The 20993-nt window shown below is 45.6% G+C and overlaps 3 protein-coding genes across 7 annotated transcripts in view; 2 read left to right on the forward strand and 1 right to left on the reverse strand.

Annotated features, from left to right (window-relative positions):
- Positions 1–7068, reverse strand: part of arhgef25a (Rho guanine nucleotide exchange factor (GEF) 25a) — a 34146-nt gene extending 27078 nt beyond the window's left edge. Inside the window, exons 1-2 of one of the 3 annotated variants that reach the window (XM_029833991.1) lie at positions 7048–7068; positions 2879–3017 (exon numbers count right to left, since the gene is read on the reverse strand). In XM_029833991.1, coding sequence (XP_029689851.1) covers positions 2879–3017; positions 7048–7053 — 145 coding nt within the window. In that variant the 5' untranslated portion in view covers positions 7054–7068. Of the gene's footprint in view, positions 1–2878; positions 3018–3817; positions 4348–7047 lie in introns of those variants that run through there. The other 2 variants (XM_029833990.1, XM_029833992.1) reach the window with 2 other exon arrangements.
- An 849-nt stretch (positions 7069–7917) lies between these two features.
- On the forward strand, positions 7918–11746 carry ankrd33aa (ankyrin repeat domain 33Aa). The gene is made up of 5 exons (XM_029833812.1): positions 7918–8269; positions 9194–9511; positions 9591–9720; positions 9804–9944; positions 10408–11746. Exons 2-5 carry the CDS (start codon positions 9254–9256, stop codon positions 11217–11219), a joined length of 1341 nt encoding a protein of 446 aa, XP_029689672.1. The 5' UTR covers positions 7918–8269; positions 9194–9253; the 3' UTR covers positions 11220–11746.
- Positions 11747–12859: 1113 nt separating this feature from the next.
- Positions 12860–20049, forward strand: acvrl1 (activin A receptor like type 1). Of its 3 annotated transcripts, XM_029834058.1 has the most exons (11): positions 12860–13172; positions 13355–13420; positions 16275–16346; positions 16530–16766; positions 17192–17397; positions 17476–17575; positions 17650–17796; positions 17880–18155; positions 18254–18451; positions 18981–19111; positions 19189–20049. In XM_029834058.1, the coding sequence occupies exons 3-11, from the start codon at positions 16277–16279 to the stop codon at positions 19333–19335; spliced, it is 1512 nt and encodes a 503-aa protein (XP_029689918.1). In that variant the 5' UTR covers positions 12860–13172; positions 13355–13420; positions 16275–16276; the 3' UTR covers positions 19336–20049. The 3 variants fall into 3 exon arrangements, with proteins under 3 accessions (XP_029689918.1, XP_003963217.1, XP_011620188.1); XM_003963168.3 differs by having other exon boundaries at positions 12860–13420; XM_011621886.2 differs by lacking the exon at positions 13355–13420.
- Positions 20050–20993: the final 944 nt, after the last annotated feature.

A 20993-nucleotide genomic window follows, 5' to 3' on the forward strand; every position in this document is an offset into this window, starting at 1 on the left:
TTACAAACCCAGCTGCCTTTTTACCCCAACGAGTCATAAAAACCAGTGCTGGATCTGATCACTCAGTCTGGGTCACCGGGACTAAAGCTGATGGAGCTCCAGCTTATGAGCTCAGATGCCACCCAAAGGACAGAATGTTAATTAAGGAAATGCACCCTTGGAGACCACACAAGGAGCCTCGCCACTGCCTTCTAAAATCTTTGGTTCATAATTATAGGAAAACGCGGATTTATCATCAAAGGAATCACATTTTTGGTCAGAAAATTGATGCTGGGATTTGTGTGCTGCCCAACTCATACAGCAAAACCTGCACAAATTAGAAAAGCTAAAAAAAAAAGACCTCAAGGGCTTTTTTCATGTGAGCAGTTTGCATGTGTGTTTCTGGGTTTCCATCTGTCACCTTCCTTCCAGGTCATGCTAGTGGAGCGAATGCCAGCGGAGCAGTGGCCTGTGAGGTGTCTGACCCATCTGACCCGAGCCTTCTAGCTGACCCACATTACTGGAACATGACGTGACTCAAACTACACCAAAACACACTCATTTGTATGTGCCGTGTACAAGGTGATGAGTCTGTGATTCATGCATTTCTGAGTTTGGCGGGGGGTGCTAAAGGCGGTCCTCTGACCACGCGGTCATCCAAGCAGAACGGCCCAAATGCACGTTTACTCACGTTTATGATGGATGAGCTACTACAGAGGCTGACATAATCGGTATTTTTGTGATTACCGACTCTTTCAAATATACTGAATGTAGAAATAAACAGAGCACCGACACAGCTAAATTCTTTAATGTGAACAAAACATTTGCAGCTGAAGAGCTTCGACTTTCCCTCGGGACTGTACACCGAGACCAAAAATAAAGCTGGAAGAAGCATAAGCAGCATGAAGCATAAGCAATTGTTTGTAAGAGTATAATAAAAATTTGTGTTGTTATAATAGAGCACAATTAATTTATTTCCTCTTTGCATCATGCCAAAATAGGAAATATTCTCACTTTCAGCTAAACATGTGCATGGTTCAGGCTCGGGGGGCCCCGGGGTCATAAGGTCACCTTGGATGGTACCTTTCAAGTTTCTCATAAAGGCAGTTAGCACAGGCGAGAACTAACATTTTCCATTCTTTACCCTGACTTGTAGTCGGGAACATGGAGAAAGGTGCCATTAAATGTGTTTGAGTACCTGCAGAACCAGATTATCTTAAATATTTCATGTTTACTCATGAATTTAAGTAATTAATAAACTATAAATGTTTCTATTGCCTCAATTCAACATTGAGCTTTCAGTTTAGCCAGGATTGTTGCATTTCTTCCATTCACCTTCAAACTTCCAACTTGTATTGTTGCAGAACAGACTCTGAAGGCAAGTACCGTTTGAAAAGGGTGACAGTGCAACATCGAGAATTTTTGCTATGAGAAGGGGGAAAAAATCACATTGGAGAGGAAAACGAATGAAAGGAGACCAGGAAAAGTCATTTAAAGATGGGACAGATTGCATAAACAGGATCTGAATCCATGTTGGCTGGCACCTTCCTGTGATTCCAGAGAAGCCACTGGAAGGCATCTTGTTTCTAACATATACCAGATGGCCGTTATGGCTCCTTGAACCACATCTTTAAAGAGAACAGGGGCCTCTTCTGCTTTCCCTTCCTTTGCTAGTGACTGGCAGACCTAAAGATGGAAACAACGCAACAACAGTCGAACCCTGGTGAAATGTAATTACGCTTCTCTGAGCTCTCCGTCTACTGTTTTACGTATTCCCCTCAGAGAACAGCTAATTACATTCATTGTGTTACACTAAAAGGAAATTCTCACAGGCAAAAACAAACCTCCCGGGACTGAACGTCACAAAGTAAAGAACATTCCTGATACAGTTCTTTAATTCGGGATTCTGCCGTTTGCATAAAATTGCCCACTTGTTTGTTTAATCATAATTAAATATGGATAAACTGTTTAGGAACGGCCTGGAAATATCTACGTCTTGTCGTTGTGGTTCAGATGTTTTCCTGCTTTGTCTTTCATTGATTTTTCCATCCAATTTAACCGTTCGGAGGAAATTGGGCTACGCAAAAACAATTGAGCCAAGGAGTTTGCCTGGAATGGAGGCCCACAAGTCCTTTTGTCGTCACTTCGGCGAGAACTAACCCTGATGACCATAAGTTGCGCACAGCCATAACGCAAATGTAGCAAGTGTGCATGTGTTCCATGCGCACAAAACAACCAAAACCAAAACAACCTGTTCACACGCGCTCCTTCTAACCCAGCCCAAAACACAAAGCTCTTTTATTCCTGTGCACGCCGGGGGAAATCGCAATGCACGCAACACTTTTACATCAAAAGTTGGGTTTAGTAGCATAACAAGGTTGGGGCAAACACAACAGGGGGGAGGGGGGGGCTTAGGAGGGTGCTGTCCGTGTTTTTGTGCCCCATCTGGAAATGGTTGCCTGTGTATACACAATTTCAGAAATCCTGCAGTTTTAAGTACCCAAGTATGGTAGATTACAGTTGAGTAATTTTCTGCCTCCGGGGCTAATAGAGGATACAGGGTGGGGCTTTAATAAGTGGAAGGGGTGACTCCCTGAAGTTAGTGCTCCAAAATATCCATTATCAGATGCAGCACATGGGAACTTCCAGCACATGGAAGTAAACGGCCTTGTAAGTAGCTCACAATTACAAGAAATGATGGCCAGAAACTGGGGAGTGGAGGGGGTTTGGATATTAAAGCAAGTATAGGTTTCTCTGACTTCCTGGCAAAGAAATCTGAGAAGGCTCAAAGCAGTTTCGGTGACTTCCTTGGCTCTGACTGGTTTGGTGAGCACCAGTGTGTGTATCTGTGGTTCACAAAATGGTCCGTCACGCTGCGCGCCACCCCGTCAGGTCTTACCTGTTCTTCGTCTCGGCTCTGGGTTTTCCGTAGCGGGGCCCTGCTGCTCCCACTCAGGCCCCTCTGGCTCCCACTGGCCCTGCGAAGGCCCCTTTTCCTCCTGGCTAGACAGGAGGGCCGCCTCACCTCCCTCTGAGATCTGCACACAGAGATGCCTTTGTCAGCCGTGCTCTCAAGGAGGAAGCGACGGTCACATAACCACAAAACATTGAAACACACGCTGAGGGTTTTATTTTTCCACTATGTGGTATCATTCTTGTCCTTTCCTCCATTACACACTGAGGAAGAATGTAAGAGGAATTATTCCAAGGCTTGCCATAGCGCTGGGTAAGGAACAGCTCCTCAGGCAGTAGATTTTAATCTTGATTTAAAAACCCTTCAGCACCAGAGTGTGAGTTAACAGAAGAAGGAGGCAGATTCTAATCACCATCAGCATATACAGTAACACCGGGGAATAATTCATGAGGATCAAGTTAAATTGCATGACCAGATGTTTTAGACTCAATTAATGAAGCTTTAATGGTTTTAAGAAGACCAAAAACTACCAAGAACACATTTTTTTTGTTGTGTTTTAAAAGCAGAGACGTGTGTGTACGTGAGAGCGAATAAGCAGCGGATCGAGATTAAAAGACGGAGGAAGGAAAACATTTGCCCGGTCGCCGCAGAGCGCCGGGCCTGCGTGAGCTTGTTTACGGTCACAGGATTTAATCAGCACTATTCCTGCTTCCTCTTCCTCTCAAACACCCCAGATTCCTCCCAGCACCGAGTGGAGACTCACGGTACTTCCATCCCTCTCCTGGCTGGCACCGCCTGAGCACTGTCTGTCTGTCTAAAACCCCGAGACAGACAGACAGACAGACAGACAGACAGACAGACAGACAGACAGACAGACAGACAGACAGACAGACAGACAGACAGACAGACAGACAGACAGCTCACCCACTGCTGGGTGGGCAATGCCACAGACGTCAGCACATCAGCCATGGCGCCCAGCATCTGGTCGGTGCGCCCCTGATTCTTCTGCAGAGCCTTCATTCTGTGGCTCCCTCCTGCAGAGGTCTGCACTCGTCCTCCGACCTCCTCACTTCGCCCGGCCGATCGCGACTACTTGGCTCACAGCATGCTGTGCCACAGTTTGGAACCGTGCCTGTTTTGTTCCGCCAGGACTAACAGGAAACTTCATGCAAGTGAATAATCAATCCCCAAGCGATGCAGAATGTTCTCGCTCCCAGAGAGGAAGTGAGGTTCTTCCTCAGTACGTGACACGCAGGTGAATTTTGCCACCTCTGGAATTGGTCCGTGGGAAAGTAGAATCTCCTGAGTTCCAGGAGAAGTCAGAGGGATTTCTGGATCCTTCTTGTGCAGGGTCAACTCTTCTTCTTCTCTGACTTCTTCTCCTCTTGTGAGGGAGTATCTGCCTGTTTAATCTGCTTCTCCTCTGCCTGAACACTGAAACAGTGAAACTCTTCAGGACTAACATCACCCTCCCTGAAATCTCCCTTTCTTCTTCTTGATTGGCTATGGCAGATGACCACCCCCATCCCCAGAAGCTCTCCTCCTTCCATCATTCTTCCCCCTGATTCAATTTTTCCTTCCCTGCCCTGCTTACCTGGAGTTCTTCCTTCCACCTCAGATCCCATGCATGGCTGCTGTATCTCTCTCCCCCTCTCCGATGGTCCTAATTTAAACCATCCCGGCACCTGAACGGCTCTTTTTTATCTTTGTCTAAGTTCGAGACACTGACACATGATTATGTGAACCCTGGTGCTGTGGAGAAGCCCCAAATAAGGTATGAACGCTCGGCCACGGAGCTCCTCTATTTGAGAGATTGTCACCGATGGTACGTTCATTCTTCCACGGCTGAAGTGCTTGTTTGTTTGTTTGTACTTTAAAGGTTTAAATTCAGAAATAGTGCTTTTGTAAATTCATTGCATCTGTGTTCTATTTGCTGCATCTTTATTCCCCGGGGAGTAAAGTACGCACCTAAATATTTCCCACAATGTATTCAAATGTTGGTCCACCAAGTTTTTAGGTAGTTGATTCTTGCAATCTGTATTCTTACCACTAGGCGCCACCAAATCTTACATACTGGACCTAGGTTGATGACTAATGAACGTGTAGGTTATACTAATGATGTTTAATAAAATTTCTGATAGTTACTGAGTGAATGAAGGAGTCAGTTGTTATATTACAAAATTGAACACAGTGACATGTTTATTAAACATGCATAAACTCACATCACCAAGTACACATGCTGGTGTTTTCTAATTTTTACTTTTTTTGGTAATCGTGTTAAGGTTACAATATTTAAACGATTTCACAGTCTAAAACATATTTCTGGCATTTGGATGAGTGTACTGTTGTCGTTAAAGGTGGGGTTACACAATCCTGCATGTTTGCAGCACAGCAGACAAATTGCCAACAAACCAGATGACAAAAAGAAGCTGTTGTCCAAAGGTCAAGAGTGAACCGCCTCAACAAGCTTTCAGTCGAACAAAAACTGTCTAAAAAGTATTTTAAAGACGCAACAACAGTTTACACTCACACAAGTCTCTGGTGGATCACAAACACACCGGAGACAAAGGATCCAAAAACGATGTCATCTCACGCACTCGTCAACACTGCGATTGTTCTCCAGGGTTTCTAACAAGCGGTTCATCACAGCAGTAATTACCATGTAAACATCTTGTGGCCCAACCGGCCTCATAAATCTGCTTCTTTTGCGGACGATCTGGAGCAGATGGTGGAAAGAAAATATGTATTTTTTGCAATATTTATATTTTTAAACAATGTTTGTAAATACTGAATTACATTTTAGTGTATCCGGGTGCCAAAAAATGAAAAACAACGCATTCAGATGTTTTGATAAAATGCAAACGTTAGATGAAGGTGGTGGCGAGTCCTGCAAACAGCAAACAGCCGGATAGTGGCTGTGACTGTTGGGCCGCATCACTTTGTGATGTTCAAAGTTTCCACATCACAGAAGCGGTGACACACAAGCAAGACTCGTCCAAAACCAAGATTTTATAATTAGAAACAGTGCAAACCAAAGAACTGCCTGCACAGTAAATTTAAACTGCGCCAATATTAAATATGAAAATAACGTCATTACATTATGAAATGTCAACACCCCCCCAGCCCACTTTCTCATCCCAAAAGTGTTAAGCATCCATTTTTCTGTTATTGGAAATAAAGAATTTCAAATAAACGCATGTGTGTGTGTGACATTTATCCATGTGTGTGCAGGTGTGTTGACATGATACATAGTGAGCAGCACTGGCTGCTCCATATACAAGTGGACTGTTTAAGGTTTAAGACTTAGTGTTAAGATTATGATTGGACTTGGGTTTAGGTTCAGTTTAGTGTGTGTGTGTGTGGGGGGGGGGGGGGGGGGGGAAGCCACATAGTTGTAACTAATAGACTGGATTCTCCCTGAGCTTGAGCACTAAGGCTGGTCCTGAAACAGACTGCCAATACTCTATTATTAGCTGAGCACATGGCAGTCTTTTTGAGGCAAGTCACTAAGCTGACTAAACTTGGCTTTTCGCTTCCCAAGCTTCTTTCTGAATTCATATGCTCTACCGCTGACCTCTGCAGGGTACCGTAGCCGTCTGGGGAGAATCTGGACTGCAATTACTGTGATGAGTGAATGTCTCCACAAGGAATTTGCAGAATATAGTGGGGAGTAACTCCATACCCTAAAAGGACAGTGTGAGTGCTACCAGGAGATGGGAATCCGAAGCAAACGTTCCTCAACTCCTACACAAGATTGGTAATTGTTTTTTAGATTATATTGGATTTCCTTTGAGAGAGGAGAAACATTAAAGTATGCGTTGCTGCCATCCTCTGGTGAAGCAGTCACCTGTCTCCCACTGCTGTGCTGAAAAGCCTTTCCCCACCTGTGTCTGTAAAGTCTTCATTTTTGCTCCTTTTTTCCCTTTTATCTCAAATTGGCATCGTTGCCTAGAGTACCTGAATTGTGTGCATTTAGTCTGTCTAGAAGGAACCACGTAAATAAGTGATCAGAGAAATTTGACGACGCGAGGTTTAATCACTACACTGATGTAATTTACTACCGTGCATTAATTAGCCAGCAGAACTTCAGCAATTTTCTGATATAATTAACTTCACGGACGTACTTCAGAAAAAAATAAAGAGGTTGTAGCTACCAGCATGTTTGATATGAAGCGTCACGGATTGGTGACAACCCGTATTCCCAAAAGCACCAGTTCTTCAAGTGCTTTTTGAATTAATGTCATGGAAGTTTAGCTAAATTATTATAATCCTCCACAATGATAGACACCTGATTTGTCAAGGGTGTTGCTTACTAAAGCTGCTTATTGTCAGATAAACGATTCATTTTCTGCTCGTTGAGTGCTGCACTACCTAATATGACCAGCGGGCGGCGCACCGAGCGCCTCGAACAGAGAGCGCTTATTGCGTAACAGTACCCAAACACAGATAGGCCCCCATGGATCCATTTAGCAGTATGGTTAATCTATTTACAGATGATTGCCACCATGATAATCTGAAACCAGATATTTGTGGTTGCAGTCTAAGCCTCATTCAAGGCTTTCACACGTGTGTATTAATTCACATAAAAGAGCCTGGGGATCGTTCTGAAGGTGTGACATTAAAATCAGGCAGCTGGAGCTGGCTAAAAAAGGCCATTAGCATGCTCTCCTTCAAGTTTTATATGGCATCTGTGTGGGCTGCGCAGTGAGTTGTCATTTCATGAGAACATCTGCGTGTCTGCGTGGCGTCCGTGTGTGTCATCGGTGTCACAGGGATGATTACCAGTGGGGGCCGTGGTGGCTTGGAGCAAAGGCAGGTTTACTTTGTTCTCCCAGAAAATGGATTTTCATGGGAAAATAGCCCTCGGGTGTTGTTTCTGAAAATAGTGAGGCAGGGGGGTCCCTCGGAAGTACAGCACACTCGGGAGGTGATTCAGCGACAGTTGGAGAAGTTTGCTCCGACACATCAGACGTGCGGGTGGCAGCGAGATTCTGAGGGAGCTGTTAAAACAAGCGAGAGCCCGGAGAAGGAGTGGAATGACTGAACAGGCTGCGAGGAGAGCAAGACTGGCTGCTTCCTCTTTTACTCTCTTAATCCTTAAATCTTGTATAAGCAGGATAAGAGGGAGAGAGCATGTTGCCTGACTTAGGACAGCAGAGTCTATGTTGGGACCTGAACGGATTGCTGGGAGATGAGGCTAATAACAGAGATGGAGGGAGGGGGAGTCACAGTCTGCGGGAGTCTGTTTGGGACGCTGAAACTTTGCACCAAGATCCATCAGGAGGAGTGAGAGTACGATACACAAGGATGTCTTATTAACCACAGCAGCGCAATAGAGAACAAAAGAAGACTGAGCCATGCTGGGAGTGCTTTAGGGTGAGAACATGACACTCGTTCTGCTTTCTTCTGCATTTGTACTTCTGTTGCTCAGAGTTAAAGAGGGAGCTTTGAGTTAGTGGCGACTATGGGAAAGTTTCGGTAAATTTGTGACCAATGGTGGAAAAACCAATTGATTTCTGAGATTAATTATCCGCGGCTTCTGTTGAGCAATGATGAAGAGCTTATCCCTGAGATGCTGTTGCTCTAATGGTGAAGCCTTAATCAAGTTACTGTCAGCAAGTGCACGCTGGGACTCTGTCAAACATAAAGATGTCGAAGAATTTATCAAATCGATCGCTGGGTTTGAAAATACTTTGCACAAAATGGAATGTTTTTGTTGCTTTTTATTCCTCACTTATGTCAGAAAGTCACTTCTGTTGTGTGGTGAAGACAGCGTGACCGATGATGTCACCATGGACTCCCGTTGCTTCCAGCACCATATGGCCTTTTTCAACCTGACGTGTTCAGTCGATTTAAAGTCAGGGACTCAGCCTCTGCAGATGGAAATCATTTTGGACCGGCCATGAGAGCTTTAAATAATTCACCCAAATGTAAATAATCCTGTATACATCCCCATAGTGTGATAAATATGCCAATAATATTCATCTATTATATTTGTGCTGACAGATGGTCTGTTTGGAACAGTGATAAAAGACACGCTGAGCTTCCTGTGTTGTAAATCACAGACCTACAGCTTTGCTCACATGAGCTGAATCTTCTTATCCTCTTTAAGTTGCCCCTCTAATAGACAGGCAACTTAAAGAGAATGCCAAAGAAGCTAGGAAAAAAGAAACTAGCTAAGCTCTAGAAGCTACATTGTTTGGTCTTGCTGTCAAACTTGAATTGGTTTTCAGACCAGTCCAAAAGAACCACACTCACGAAAAACAAAAGAATAAATAACTCTTCATTTTCCTCTTCAAGATGTGGTTGGCCTGCAGCGGACCTGTGAACTGGTTGTGATCCCAGGTAGAAGGGGGTCCAATGGCTACCACAAGTTATGACCCCCACCTTGGCACAGGCCCGAGCGAGGACTCGGAGATCCTCCTGGACGACTCGGACTCGGGGAGCTTGCTTTCCGACGACTCGGTCCTCCCAGACTATGAAGGCGAGGACAAGAATGAGCAACCGGCGAAAACGCTGTATGAGGCCTGCATCAGGAACAACCGCATAGCTCTCTGCAGGATCCTGGAGAGGGGAATCACCAAGGAGGAGGCCATGGATCTGGACATCAATGGCAGGGTGAGATTGGAGATTTCACTTTCAGAGACTGCAGCAGCAAGATGACGTTGACCCAGAGTTCTGTCCTTGTCCTCATCAGAATGGGCTGATGGTGGCCATCAGCAAGGGCTTCGTCGACATCGTCACCACCCTGCACGTGTGTCCACTCATAGACATCAACCACCAGGACAACGACGGCAACACTGCCCTCATGATCGCTGCACAGGCAGGTGTGTGTGTGCGCTGGTGCGTCACGGAGCCTCTCAACAGGATCCGTCATGCACATTTATATGGTTTGTTTTTTTTTATTCAGGCTTCGTCAACATTCTAAACTACATCATCAATTTCTACTCTGGCGTGGACACCGAGGTCAGGGACCCCCGCGGCTTCACCGCACTCATCAAGGCAGGACTGCAGGGCCGGGAAGAGTGTGTGGCCGCGCTGCTGATGCACGGTATGAACAGATGGACTTTAGCTCAACTACCGTGGCGAAACAAGTCTATTTTGATGGACTAGTCATTAAAAAGTCCTAATCTGCAGGATTATTTGTGTTGAATATTCCAATCTGAAGGTATTTTAAAGGTGCACTGTGTGATCGTTCACGGTTTCATCATGTTTTTAGTCAACTCATTGGCATCTCCTCTTGATCCACCTGCCTCCTCAATACGCCGTGAAAAAGCTCATATTCGTGATCATTACAGAAACACGCTGGGGCGAATTCGCTCTTTCTTGTTTTGTGTTTACTTTCAATGTCAACGGAAGTGATGCGTAGTGCACCTTTAAATGCCTCGCTGTCGCCGGCAGTACAACCATCACGAGGCTGTGCCATGTACGTACGTCCTCCCTGCTTAGAACTGGCCTGATGTACTGGTTACCGACTGGTTCCCATTTCCTGTCTTTACTCCCTTTCGTTGTAGGTGCAGACATTAATGCGATGGACCTGGTCCGAGGCAGAAACCTAAAGGACTGGGTGCTCAAGACAGGAGGCTTTGAAACCCTCAAAAGAGTGCGCCGCCTGCAGACTCGCCCCAGCGGCGAGCAGTTCACTCAAAGCTACGTTCCAGAGTGGCCTAACTTGAAGCATCTGGTAGCAAAGACCACTGCTCCCAAAACAGCCAGCCAGAAGATGAGGCAGCGCCTGAAGGACAGCTTTTCCTTCAGGTTCCCCAACGACCCAGAAGACAACGGGGTTATGGACCACATGGTGCGGATGACCACGAGCATCCACAGCCCCCTGATAGTCACTGGGTGTCACCCGCTTTGTCCCAGCAGCCCCCCTGAGATCGGCAAGCGGCGCTTTGCAGTGCCAGAACTGCTTGAAAAGTACAGCTTGAAGGAGGTGGAGGACAGTACGGTGTCCCACAATAAAGGCTCCGTCACGTCGGCGTCCCCCACTCCTGTGTCAGCCACCTCCGTGTCTCTGACCTCCTGCTGTCAGAACTCAGATCACAGAGACAGCATCGCTGGTGGCGGGCTGAGGAGCGTCATGCCCCGCAGCATGGCGCACAGGAACAGCATCTTCCCCTCGGGGTGCATCCCTAAAATCGAGGTGACAAAGTCCAGCGGGCCCACACCGAAGAAAGAGAAGAAGAAGAAGCGACAGCGGGGCTACCTGGAACCTCCCGTCTGGAAGTACAAGGAGGCCAAGGAGGAGAAGAAGAGAGAGAAGAAGCGGCAGCAGGAGAAGGAGAAAGAGAAGGAGCAGCAGAAGAAAGGCTCGAAAAAATAACAGCCGCCCTGAAACTGAAGCGTCGTCAGCTCCTCTGAGGGGTTCGCTCTGATGAGCTCCTGTGTGCAGGACGAACTTGGGATTGTCTGGAATCCACCCACCTCGGACACGGGAGAAATGCAGCGGCTTGAATTTCCTTGAAAGCGTCGGCATTAAGCTGAAAGCTCCAGCATTTTTCTTGAAAAAAAAACAATGTAAAACCGCCACGGTGATAACGTCTCTAGATCTGTGAGGAGTTTGCAACCAAAACAAGGAATAGCAAGCTAAGCAGCGTCTAATCATCTGGAAATCACATTAGCGTTTGAACTCAATATTCCGCCTTCGAATTCTCTGTCTGTTTTAGAGAAAACGGTTCATGTCTGCAGTCACTCTCACGACACCACAAGCACTAAACCCCCATTTAAAAAGAATCTTTTAAAAGAAATAGTTCAGGTGTTTATTTTAATAACAGCTCAGATTTTGCTGAATAAACTGTAAAGTTAATTTTACATATGTGCTCGCTGGAATAAATGTATTAACCTAACGATGTATCCATGAGTCTGGCACCTGTCTTTGGTTATTTCATGGTAAAGGTTCTTACGGAGGCTCTCTGACCTTTGAGCTTTGCAGCGCTGAGGCTCGCTTCCTCTTTACTGGGCGACAGAAGGAACACATTCACTCACCCTGATTTTTAAAAAAAAAGAAATTCCAGAAGATTTAGCAATAATTCACAACACATGATCAAAATCAACATTGACATTGATTATTATGGGTTATCAACAATCAAAATACTGTTTTATTTTAGGCTCAATTAAACAGGACTGAAGAAAAACTTGCCCGAAAAACTGAAAAATTCCTGTGGAAGCAATCTCCCAGTTCCTCTTCTTGAATAGATTATGGAACAAATGGTGTCTCTGGAGGGAAAGAGACCCTTTGCAATCGCAGAGATTGAAAAAGAAAAATAAGTTGTGATTAAAGCCAGAACAACAGCTTGCTCTCTTTCCTGCGTAACGGCCGATGTGAGAGCTCCCAGCTGCTTCTCGGGCAAAGATTATGGAGCCTGAGACCAAGAGGCCCTTTTAGACATGAGGCATCGCTCAGACGCTGCCCAAGGATGAGCTTTCACACAGAAAACAGGCCGATGCAGCGCAAACATTTATCAATTTACGATTTACGATCTTAACTGAGGACATTCAGAGTGGGTGTTGTCTTCATTTCTGGCATCCAGATGAGCAAGTTAGTTTTATGAGGACGCTTGCCTAATCCTCTGCTGCCTACCAGCAGGGGGCAGTATGCACAGTTAGACATCAGCTAGTCAAACATTTTTATTAAAATAGGAAATTGTTTATAGAGAAACAAGGCTTTCAAAGATCCAAAAGATCAGGCTTGATCATACCTGATATGAAAGAGGCAAATTGAGGAATATCATCCATATTTTGGGGTGTAATGACATTTAAACTGCATTTGAACATTGCTCATTGATCCTTTTTAAGAACAATTTTTGGTTGGTTGGTTTTTTCATTCACGTAAAATTTACACTTGACAGCTGCCCTGATATAAAATGTGCTGGGGGGATCTGAAGCAGGGTCTGATAGGAGGGTAGTTTGGACCGCATTCCTGCAGTGCAGACAGCTGTCCACAGGGGAAAGAGGAAAATGAGACGTTCTGCGAGAAACAGGAAAACCACTTTGTGAACAGATTCCGGCCAGTGAAAAGCCCGACAGGGACAATACAGGGTGGGACAAAACTCTCTGCTATTAAAAAAAAACCAAACACCAATCTCGATCTTAGATCAGACCTCGGAGCCAACGAGAAACGCGTTTGGGCTGAGTCTGGACTCGGGGGCAGATCGGACTGGTTTGGATCCAAACTCCGGTGGTCCATGTTGTCGGTTCATGAGCGCAAAAGTGACCGAGATGCTGGTCGGAGCGTCAGGGCACCGCTGATCCTGCTCTCTTAGCCTCCACGGTCAGAGTAAGAGCGGGTTTATCTTTTTTTATTGCTCCTGAACTCGAAAACGAGAGAGAGAGAAACAGAAGGAGGATGTGAAATTGCTGCGTAAAAACATTAGTCAGCAAACCGTTTACGCGGACAGAGTTGGGGTTAACTCCGCTGTTTGGTATCAGGAAAGTTGTGTATTTGCTGTAAATGTTCAGAGAACGCCGAATGAGGACCAGCAGCTGAGTTTGCCGTGCGTGCGTGGAGTTCAAGAAGCCACACGGGTGAGTTCTTTCTAGCCCTTTTCTGTGTCTGATCACACGGTTTTGTTGGGATTTTGGTGAAAATATGGGTCTGAGCGCCACATCGGCTGATAATCTGCATCACATGTGGCCAGATGTGAAGAGGTGGCGCTACCTCTAGTTGAGTACATTATGGTCAAGAAGTGTAAAGTTGCGCAACATGCGTTTTACCTTTCAGACGGAACAAATTGCGCACAGCTTCATATAATTACAGTGTGCTTGTTATGTATTAGACTCGCCAGATAAAGTTATCATGCTCACTGTAGGAATAACTCTTTCTGAGAGGGAAAATAAAAGTTCTAAAAGCTGCTCAAAGTGGATCCTCAGTGGAGATTTCTAAACGAGCAGTCATACAGCAACTCATAGCAGCCCACTTGTGGGTTCTGGTGTCTCAGGTGTGACAGTTTGCTTAAGTGTTTCATCTGTCTATTTTTTTGCTGGGCTCAACCGGATTGTGCGAAATGTGCATGTGGGAGCATGCAGAGAACAGCTAATGCCCTCTGATCCTCGGCCTCATCTTTGGAATGAAGACACGATCCGTTTCATCCTGCAGCACCGCTGTGATTTGTGAATGAAGGCTTTTAAAAACAAACCATAAGAACGTCTGATTGTCCAGTTTCACCCACGCGTTCGCCCGTTTTCCACTGACAGAGAGGCAATGTGACACAACCTCAGCTTTTCGCGCCCCCACCATCTACACTGTAATGTGCAGTCATTCTGATGGAATGAGAGATCTGTGTCCATGAGCTTCCTCCCATAACTCTGTAGATCGGAGGAAGAGATGACAATGGATCTTTTCCCTCCAGGTCTTGTGGGTACAGGTCATTACACACTGGAGACAAACAGAAAAGAGCCAAGAGAGGAAGCGTTCTGAAGTGCTGCAGGCAGGACACCTCTGATGGAGGATATGACTGTTGCTCTGTGCGCCTGTAAATGTGAGAATGATAGTTGAAGGGCATCGAGCTTAAATGCCCAGCGTGGGCAGAGGCTTATTTTAGTCATTTTCTCCAGCATTCCCACAGATTAATCATTCTCACTTGCAGGAAGTGTCTCTTCAGCGGGGTAGAAGACATGTTTTTCTTGCGGTTTTTGCAAGAAAGATCAGAGCACAGTGAATCCTCAGTCCTTGAGCGGGGGCCTCGGTGTGGGAGGAAACTCTAAAGATAGATTTGATATTCTGCCAAGTGGTGAAAAAATCTGAAGTCGCATAGATTCAGGACTGATCAGAATTCTTGATAACCCCAAGAAAACTTGGTTTTGTGACAAACACTTTTCTCCCCAGAAGGTTGTCACTTTCTACTTTATTATCTGACCTTTGATGCGACTTGCTGACACGCCACAGAATGCAGCACTTCCTGTCGTTTATGCATTCATTCGTCCGGCAATATGCATCATAACGAAGGATTTCCGCAGTAAACTAGAGTTTCGACTGCAGATGTGTGCAAGTCAAAGGTTACGTTACTCTGACAGGATATCTCATTCATCAAGGTGAGGAAACAACCTGCTTACCTTCTTCGTATGTAGCAAATGGTTTCTGCATAGGCAGTGTTTTCTTTAGTGGGGTCTGAACTTGTGTCGCAGGTTGCTTGTTGTTTAATTTACCTAACCCTAAACCTAAGAAAAAGTTGAATTCAGGCGCAACGGGGCAATCGTGACAAGATAAGATAAGATGATGAAATATGAAATAAGATATGAGCAGAAATTTCATTTTCCACAGCAATAGTGTTGGAATCATAACTCTTTCTGGGAGGAAAATGAAAATTGAAAAAGCTAAAATGCTCAAGGTGGATCCTCAGTGGGGCTTTCTAAACGTGACATTATACAGCAACAACCCACAAAATCCATAATCACTCCCTGCTCCCTAAATAATTAGCCTTTGTCATTTTCTAGGGCTGTCTTAATGTTAGGTGAGAATCGCTCTATCCTATTTAGTGCACATGATGCATCCCATAATGCATTGTAAAAAGTGACATACAGCCGTTAAACCATTGATGCAATCATCCTTTGCGGTTGCACCAAGAAGCTAGACCTGATGTTAAATTTGGATTAATAATTAAGTTAATAATTAAGGGCACAGTTTTAGTCAATAAAACAGCTGACCAGTGAATGTATTTAGCTTATTACTACTAAAGTGATTTCCTTTTACCAGGTTATGTCCTTCTGCTGTTGTTCAAAGGAACTATACAGTTATTAATAAAATCATAGGAAATAAAGATGTACGAGTGCACACGTTATTCAAAAGAAACACTTTGGGGTGTGATCATATTGATGGGACAGCAGATTAAATTAAAATGCTGCTTTCATCAGGTTCTGTCCTGAATAACAGTTGAAAGCAGAATTTGAAAGCAGAATGTGGTGCAGCTCTGATGGCCATCCTGCTCGCGTGACCCTCAGCTATGCAGCCCCAAACAATGAGCAGACCTGAGCCTGGTCGGCCAGCCGGGTGGGGCCTCTCAATGGCAGGAAGCTTGGCCATCAATATTTACTCTGCGAGCAGGATAGTCAACACGCCTGGAGCCTGAGCAGCACAGAGCGGCAGAAAGTCTCAACACACACATGCACAGACACAGTGGAGTACTGTCGGCCCCGTTTTCCCACCCAGCGCAATTACAGCTCAGGCAGACAGACTGGACCCTCCGTCTGTTGTTTTTGACCTCATAGCTTCCTCAGCCAAGAATGGGCGGCTTTAAACGCAGCGCGGCGTCTCCTTAGCAGCGCCGCTAATGTTGAGGCTGTGGCTATCTGATCACAGCTGCAAGAAGGTTACAAATGAAGAACAACACATCGCTGTTATATATCAGAGGAGGTTTATGTTTATTTTCTTGTGGCTTCACAGAGATGGGATGCTGCGCTCTGCTCACAGGGGTGATAGCCGCGGCTTTTCTGACAATCTCTGCTTCCCAACTAGGTGAGAGAAATGTAACCCTCTGCTCTATTCAGTTGTGACAAACACCCCCAACACTGATGAACACTCGTGAAGGCTCCCACAAAGAGAAGCCAAGTCACCGCGACTGCCCCCTGGCGGTCGGCTGCAGTTACAGTCATTAAGCCGGAAGCTATTTACGATCTATGCTCTCTTTTCCAACTTCAGACTCCAAGGATGATGAGAAGCTGATCTGCACGTGCGAGAATGGGAAAGGCACGTGCACAAATCAGACCTGCCGCGGACACGTCTGCTTCTACACGTGGTTGCATGGCTTCGAGGAGCGAGGTTGCCTCCCCAAGCGCACCTACAAGGAGCACTGCTACAGCGCACTTCCTGGCTTCTTCATCAAGTGCTGCTGGAATGATCACTGCAACGCCTTCACCACACCACCTCCGAACATCAGTCAGTACCCAAAACGGAGATATTTTGTAAGATTCTTGAAAACGCAGGGCTAAAAGCAAAAGGCTACATGGCAGCAATGTTTCGCTTTTGTGATGGGTGTTGGAAAATCTGTCGTTTTGGGGGTGCTACTAACTTCTCCATGGTTGGGTCAGGAAGAGAGGTTCTTCCAAACATTTCCCTTCAAAGTGTGATGACTACAGTTTAGAGTTCTAACAGACTGGTTTGTAGATTCATAGTTTTGTAGATTAGATTTGTAGATAGAAACAACATGGTCTCACGGCGTATTTGGCTCCCCCTAGTGGCTGACGCGGACAATGTCTACATCTGTAAAGCCGGTCATGCACGGACTCACACGGTCTCAGTGCTTTATCAAGATCGCATAATTTTCGCAATAGCACAGTAAGACTGAATTCTTCTTTGTTCAGATGGAGAGCCGACAACATCACCCCCAGTACTCAACCGTCCGGAGCTCTGGATCAGTCTGGCCTTTTTGCTGGTGATCATAACCGTGGGCGTGGGCATCGGGGCGCTCTGCTTGTATTTCCGGCGTGCACGTTGTAGACTGACAAAGGTCGAAGACCACGACGTTACCCTGCTGAAAGTTCCTCGTGGAGAAGATCCCACATACGGCGTAAGAGCCCGTCAGGACTCAGCAACGCTAGGAGAAGCCGCCTACTCTTCTGAATTTACATATTATTTCCATCTGCAGGAAATCTATGATGAATTCTGTACATCAGGAAGTGGGACCGGGCTGCCATACCTGGTCCAAAGAACCATGGCAAGGCAAATCTCCTTGGTGGAGTGTGTTGGTGAGTCTCCTTCTTCACCTTCTACTGCGGTTTAAACTCAGATCGACTTCTCATCTTCGTTGCTCTGGTTGCAGGCAAAGGCAGGTATGGGGAGGTTTGGAGGGGCACCTGGATGGGGGAGAATGTGGCCGTCAAGATCTTCTCCTCCAGGGATGAACAATCTTGGTTCAGAGAGACAGAAATCTACAACACGGTGCAGCTCCGACATGACAACATACTGGGTCCGTTTCTACGTTCCTGTGAGGTTCCAAGACCACAATGACAAAAGAGCCGTGTTGAAACAAACCATCTCATGTGATTTCAGGTTTTATAGCCTCTGACATGACCTCCAAGAATTCCAGCACTCAGCTGTGGCTCGTCACCCACTTCCACGAGCTGGGCTCACTCTACGACTTCCTGCAGTACAGCAGCCTGGAACCGGAGGGCTGTCTGAGGATGTGTCTGTCGATAGCCTGCGGGCTGATCCACCTCCACACCGAGATTATCAGCTCACAGGAAAAACCCGCCATAGCCCATCGAGACCTGAAAAGTCGCAACATTCTGGTGAAGAAGAACCTACAGTGCTGCATCGCTGACCTGGGTGAGGGTTGCGCGGAGATGAGGACGGGAAAATCCCAAATAATTTGTCCCGACGGATTGGTGATAGTCAAGATTCACCTGTTTATTTCTGCCCTTTAGGATTGGCCGTCATCCACTCGCAGTCCCGGGACTACCTTGATGTGGGCAACAACCCTCGTGTGGGGACCAAACGCTACATGGCCCCTGAGGTGCTGGATGAGACCATCCGCACCAACGTGTTCGAGTCCTACAAGCAGACCGACATCTGGGCTCTCGGCCTGGTCTTCTGGGAAATCACCCGCCGAACCATCGTCAACGGTAAGACGGCAGCGGCCAGTGGTGACGCGGCGTGCAGAGAGCTTGTGAATGGAACCGCATCTTCTTTTTTCCCCCTCACCCATGATGTTGAAACTCTCTGTCCTCCTCTGGGGTGGAAGGGGCCGTCCGTCTCATGTCTCTCAGCACTGGGCTGTTTGTGCAGTCTGGGGCTGTCTCTGATATCCTTTCTCATGATTAGTGCTGCAGTAATTATAAACAGTCTTATCTGGTGTCAGCACTCACTGCTACATAGTCCAGATGCTCATGAACAAAGTCCACGGAGACATCCATGTGGACATGACGACACACATGAGCGGCGCACATTTAGTCACGCGGGACTCTCGGAACTTTATGTTTGGGTTAGAAAATATCCCCATTTGTTCTTAATTAAGCTTTTGTCTTATACCAGGATAAATAAATCAGTGTCAGCCATGCTTTTAGAATGGGGACTACTTCAGTAATGATGAACATTTAGAATTCTTGAGTTTAACAATTAAAATAATGCACACCTTTATGTCTTTTGTCCCAGGAATCGTTGAAGAGTATCGGCCTCCCTTCTTTGACCTGGTGCCCTTCGATCCCAGCTTTGAGGAGATGAGGAAGGTGGTGTGCGTTGATCAGCAGAGGCCCAGTCTGCACAACCGACTCCAGTCCCACCCAGTAAAGCTTCCACTATACATCTGCATGCATGTGGTTTAGCAGCCCGTTGGCTTACACTTGCCTCTGTGTTTTTGTAGATTCTCATGGCCATTGCAAAGACTATGAAGGAGTGCTGGTACCAGAGACCAGGCGCCCGCCTCACAGCCCTGCGGGTGAGGAAGACGCTCTCCAAACTGGACCATGAGAGCGACTTCATCATCGGCAAACTTAAGCAGGACATCTAGAATCCTTTATCAAGATGAAACAGAGAAACAAGGATACCAGAGTCAGGTTTTTAGCATATTTTGCGCTGCATTACACTATATTAAAACCCTATGAGCCTGAATAATCATTATTCTGCTGGATTGCACCCAAGGCTTCCTTATTGTTGGTTTTTCTTCCCTTTTCGTTTTTTAACATTTGTATAAAAATGTTTCTAATGGAGGTATTTTACAAACATAGATTTTTCCTAATCTATGCTGAGCTTTATCGAATTGAATGATTGATAATCAGCTCTGCAAACACCGAGTTTTAAAACCAATGATCTAACCCTGAACCACCGTTCAGAATATCTGTAGAACCAACCTCTCTAACGAGAGCAAAAATGATAAATTGAAGAGAAAACACAGTTCCATAACTTGCTCAAACCAACCACGTCACTTTCTGTGTAAGCATATTTAAAATATCTAGAATATCACTTAATAACTGCACTAGCACGTTAAACTATATTGACAGCATTGACGCTGTTGACGTGTATCACCAATGGGTTCACTGTAAATATACTGTAATTCAAATGTATTGTCAATAAGCAACAAAACACATTTTTATATAGTCATTTATGTAGCACAACATTTTCATGTCATATTTTTATACTTCTGTATACCTGTCCTTACTAGTATAAAGTTATTCACCAAAAGTAATGTATTATTTTTGTTAAATAAAGACTTGCATTTTTCCATGTTTGCAATTCGCCAATTGACCGGTAGAGGGCGACGTATGCTGAAAAACTGTAGTTTGTTTACAGTGGCGCTCGGGATTCATAGTATCCTCGCTTTTGTTTTAAAATAAAGTGAATTAGATGTAATAATCAAGGGGGAAGCCAGAAATATAATACACATTACGTAAGTTTGCTATACTGACATTCTGGACCGGAAACCATAAACATAAATCAAGAAAAAAGCCTGAATACACTGTAGTAAACAATGTAATCCTTTACTCTTATATTTCATTTTCACAAAAGGGATTTCGCAGCAGTTTGTCCAAATTGATAAATTGAAGGGGGGGGGGGGGGGGGGGGGGGGAGAGAAATCAATATTCAAACCAATAAATAATTAGATCCTTTTGACGGTCCTGCAACTACAGACTTATTTTAAGAGCTATCAGAGGGGTTGTTGATCTGCCACGGTTTTTTGTTTTTCTTTACAAAATGAATGAACTGATTCCACTGCTTTTGTAATTCCCTTGCATGTAAACATAGCACGTGCATGTCTTTACGGGCTGTTGTACAAACACTGCAGAGAGATAATACTCCCTTAAAGCCCCAGTCTGTCTGGTCGGTCAGATGAAGTGCTGGTTATTTTTAACACGGTGGGGGGGCAGGAGGGGTGGGGGGGGGGGGGGGGGTGTTGGCGTATCTTGGCCAAACTCTCTGTCTACAAGTCCAGAAGCCCATCTCACTGCCCCGTCTGTTTCCCTCCTCTGTGTATTCTAGTTCACAGTGGGATCATTCCAACTGGCTCGGCGGAGGCAGATGGATTTGTTCAGCTGACAATGTACACTGAGGAAGGGTGGAGATAAACTGGACAGGGTCACAGAGGAGACTCCATCAGGCCCAGGATAGAGCCAAGAGATGGGTGATAACATAAGCCGGGGAGAGAGGCCTTGTAGTGGACCCCTGAAATCT

Source organism: Takifugu rubripes, chromosome 3, assembly GCF_901000725.2.
Source record: "Takifugu rubripes chromosome 3, fTakRub1.2, whole genome shotgun sequence".
Classification (NCBI taxonomy): Eukaryota; Metazoa; Chordata; class Actinopteri; order Tetraodontiformes; family Tetraodontidae; genus Takifugu; species Takifugu rubripes.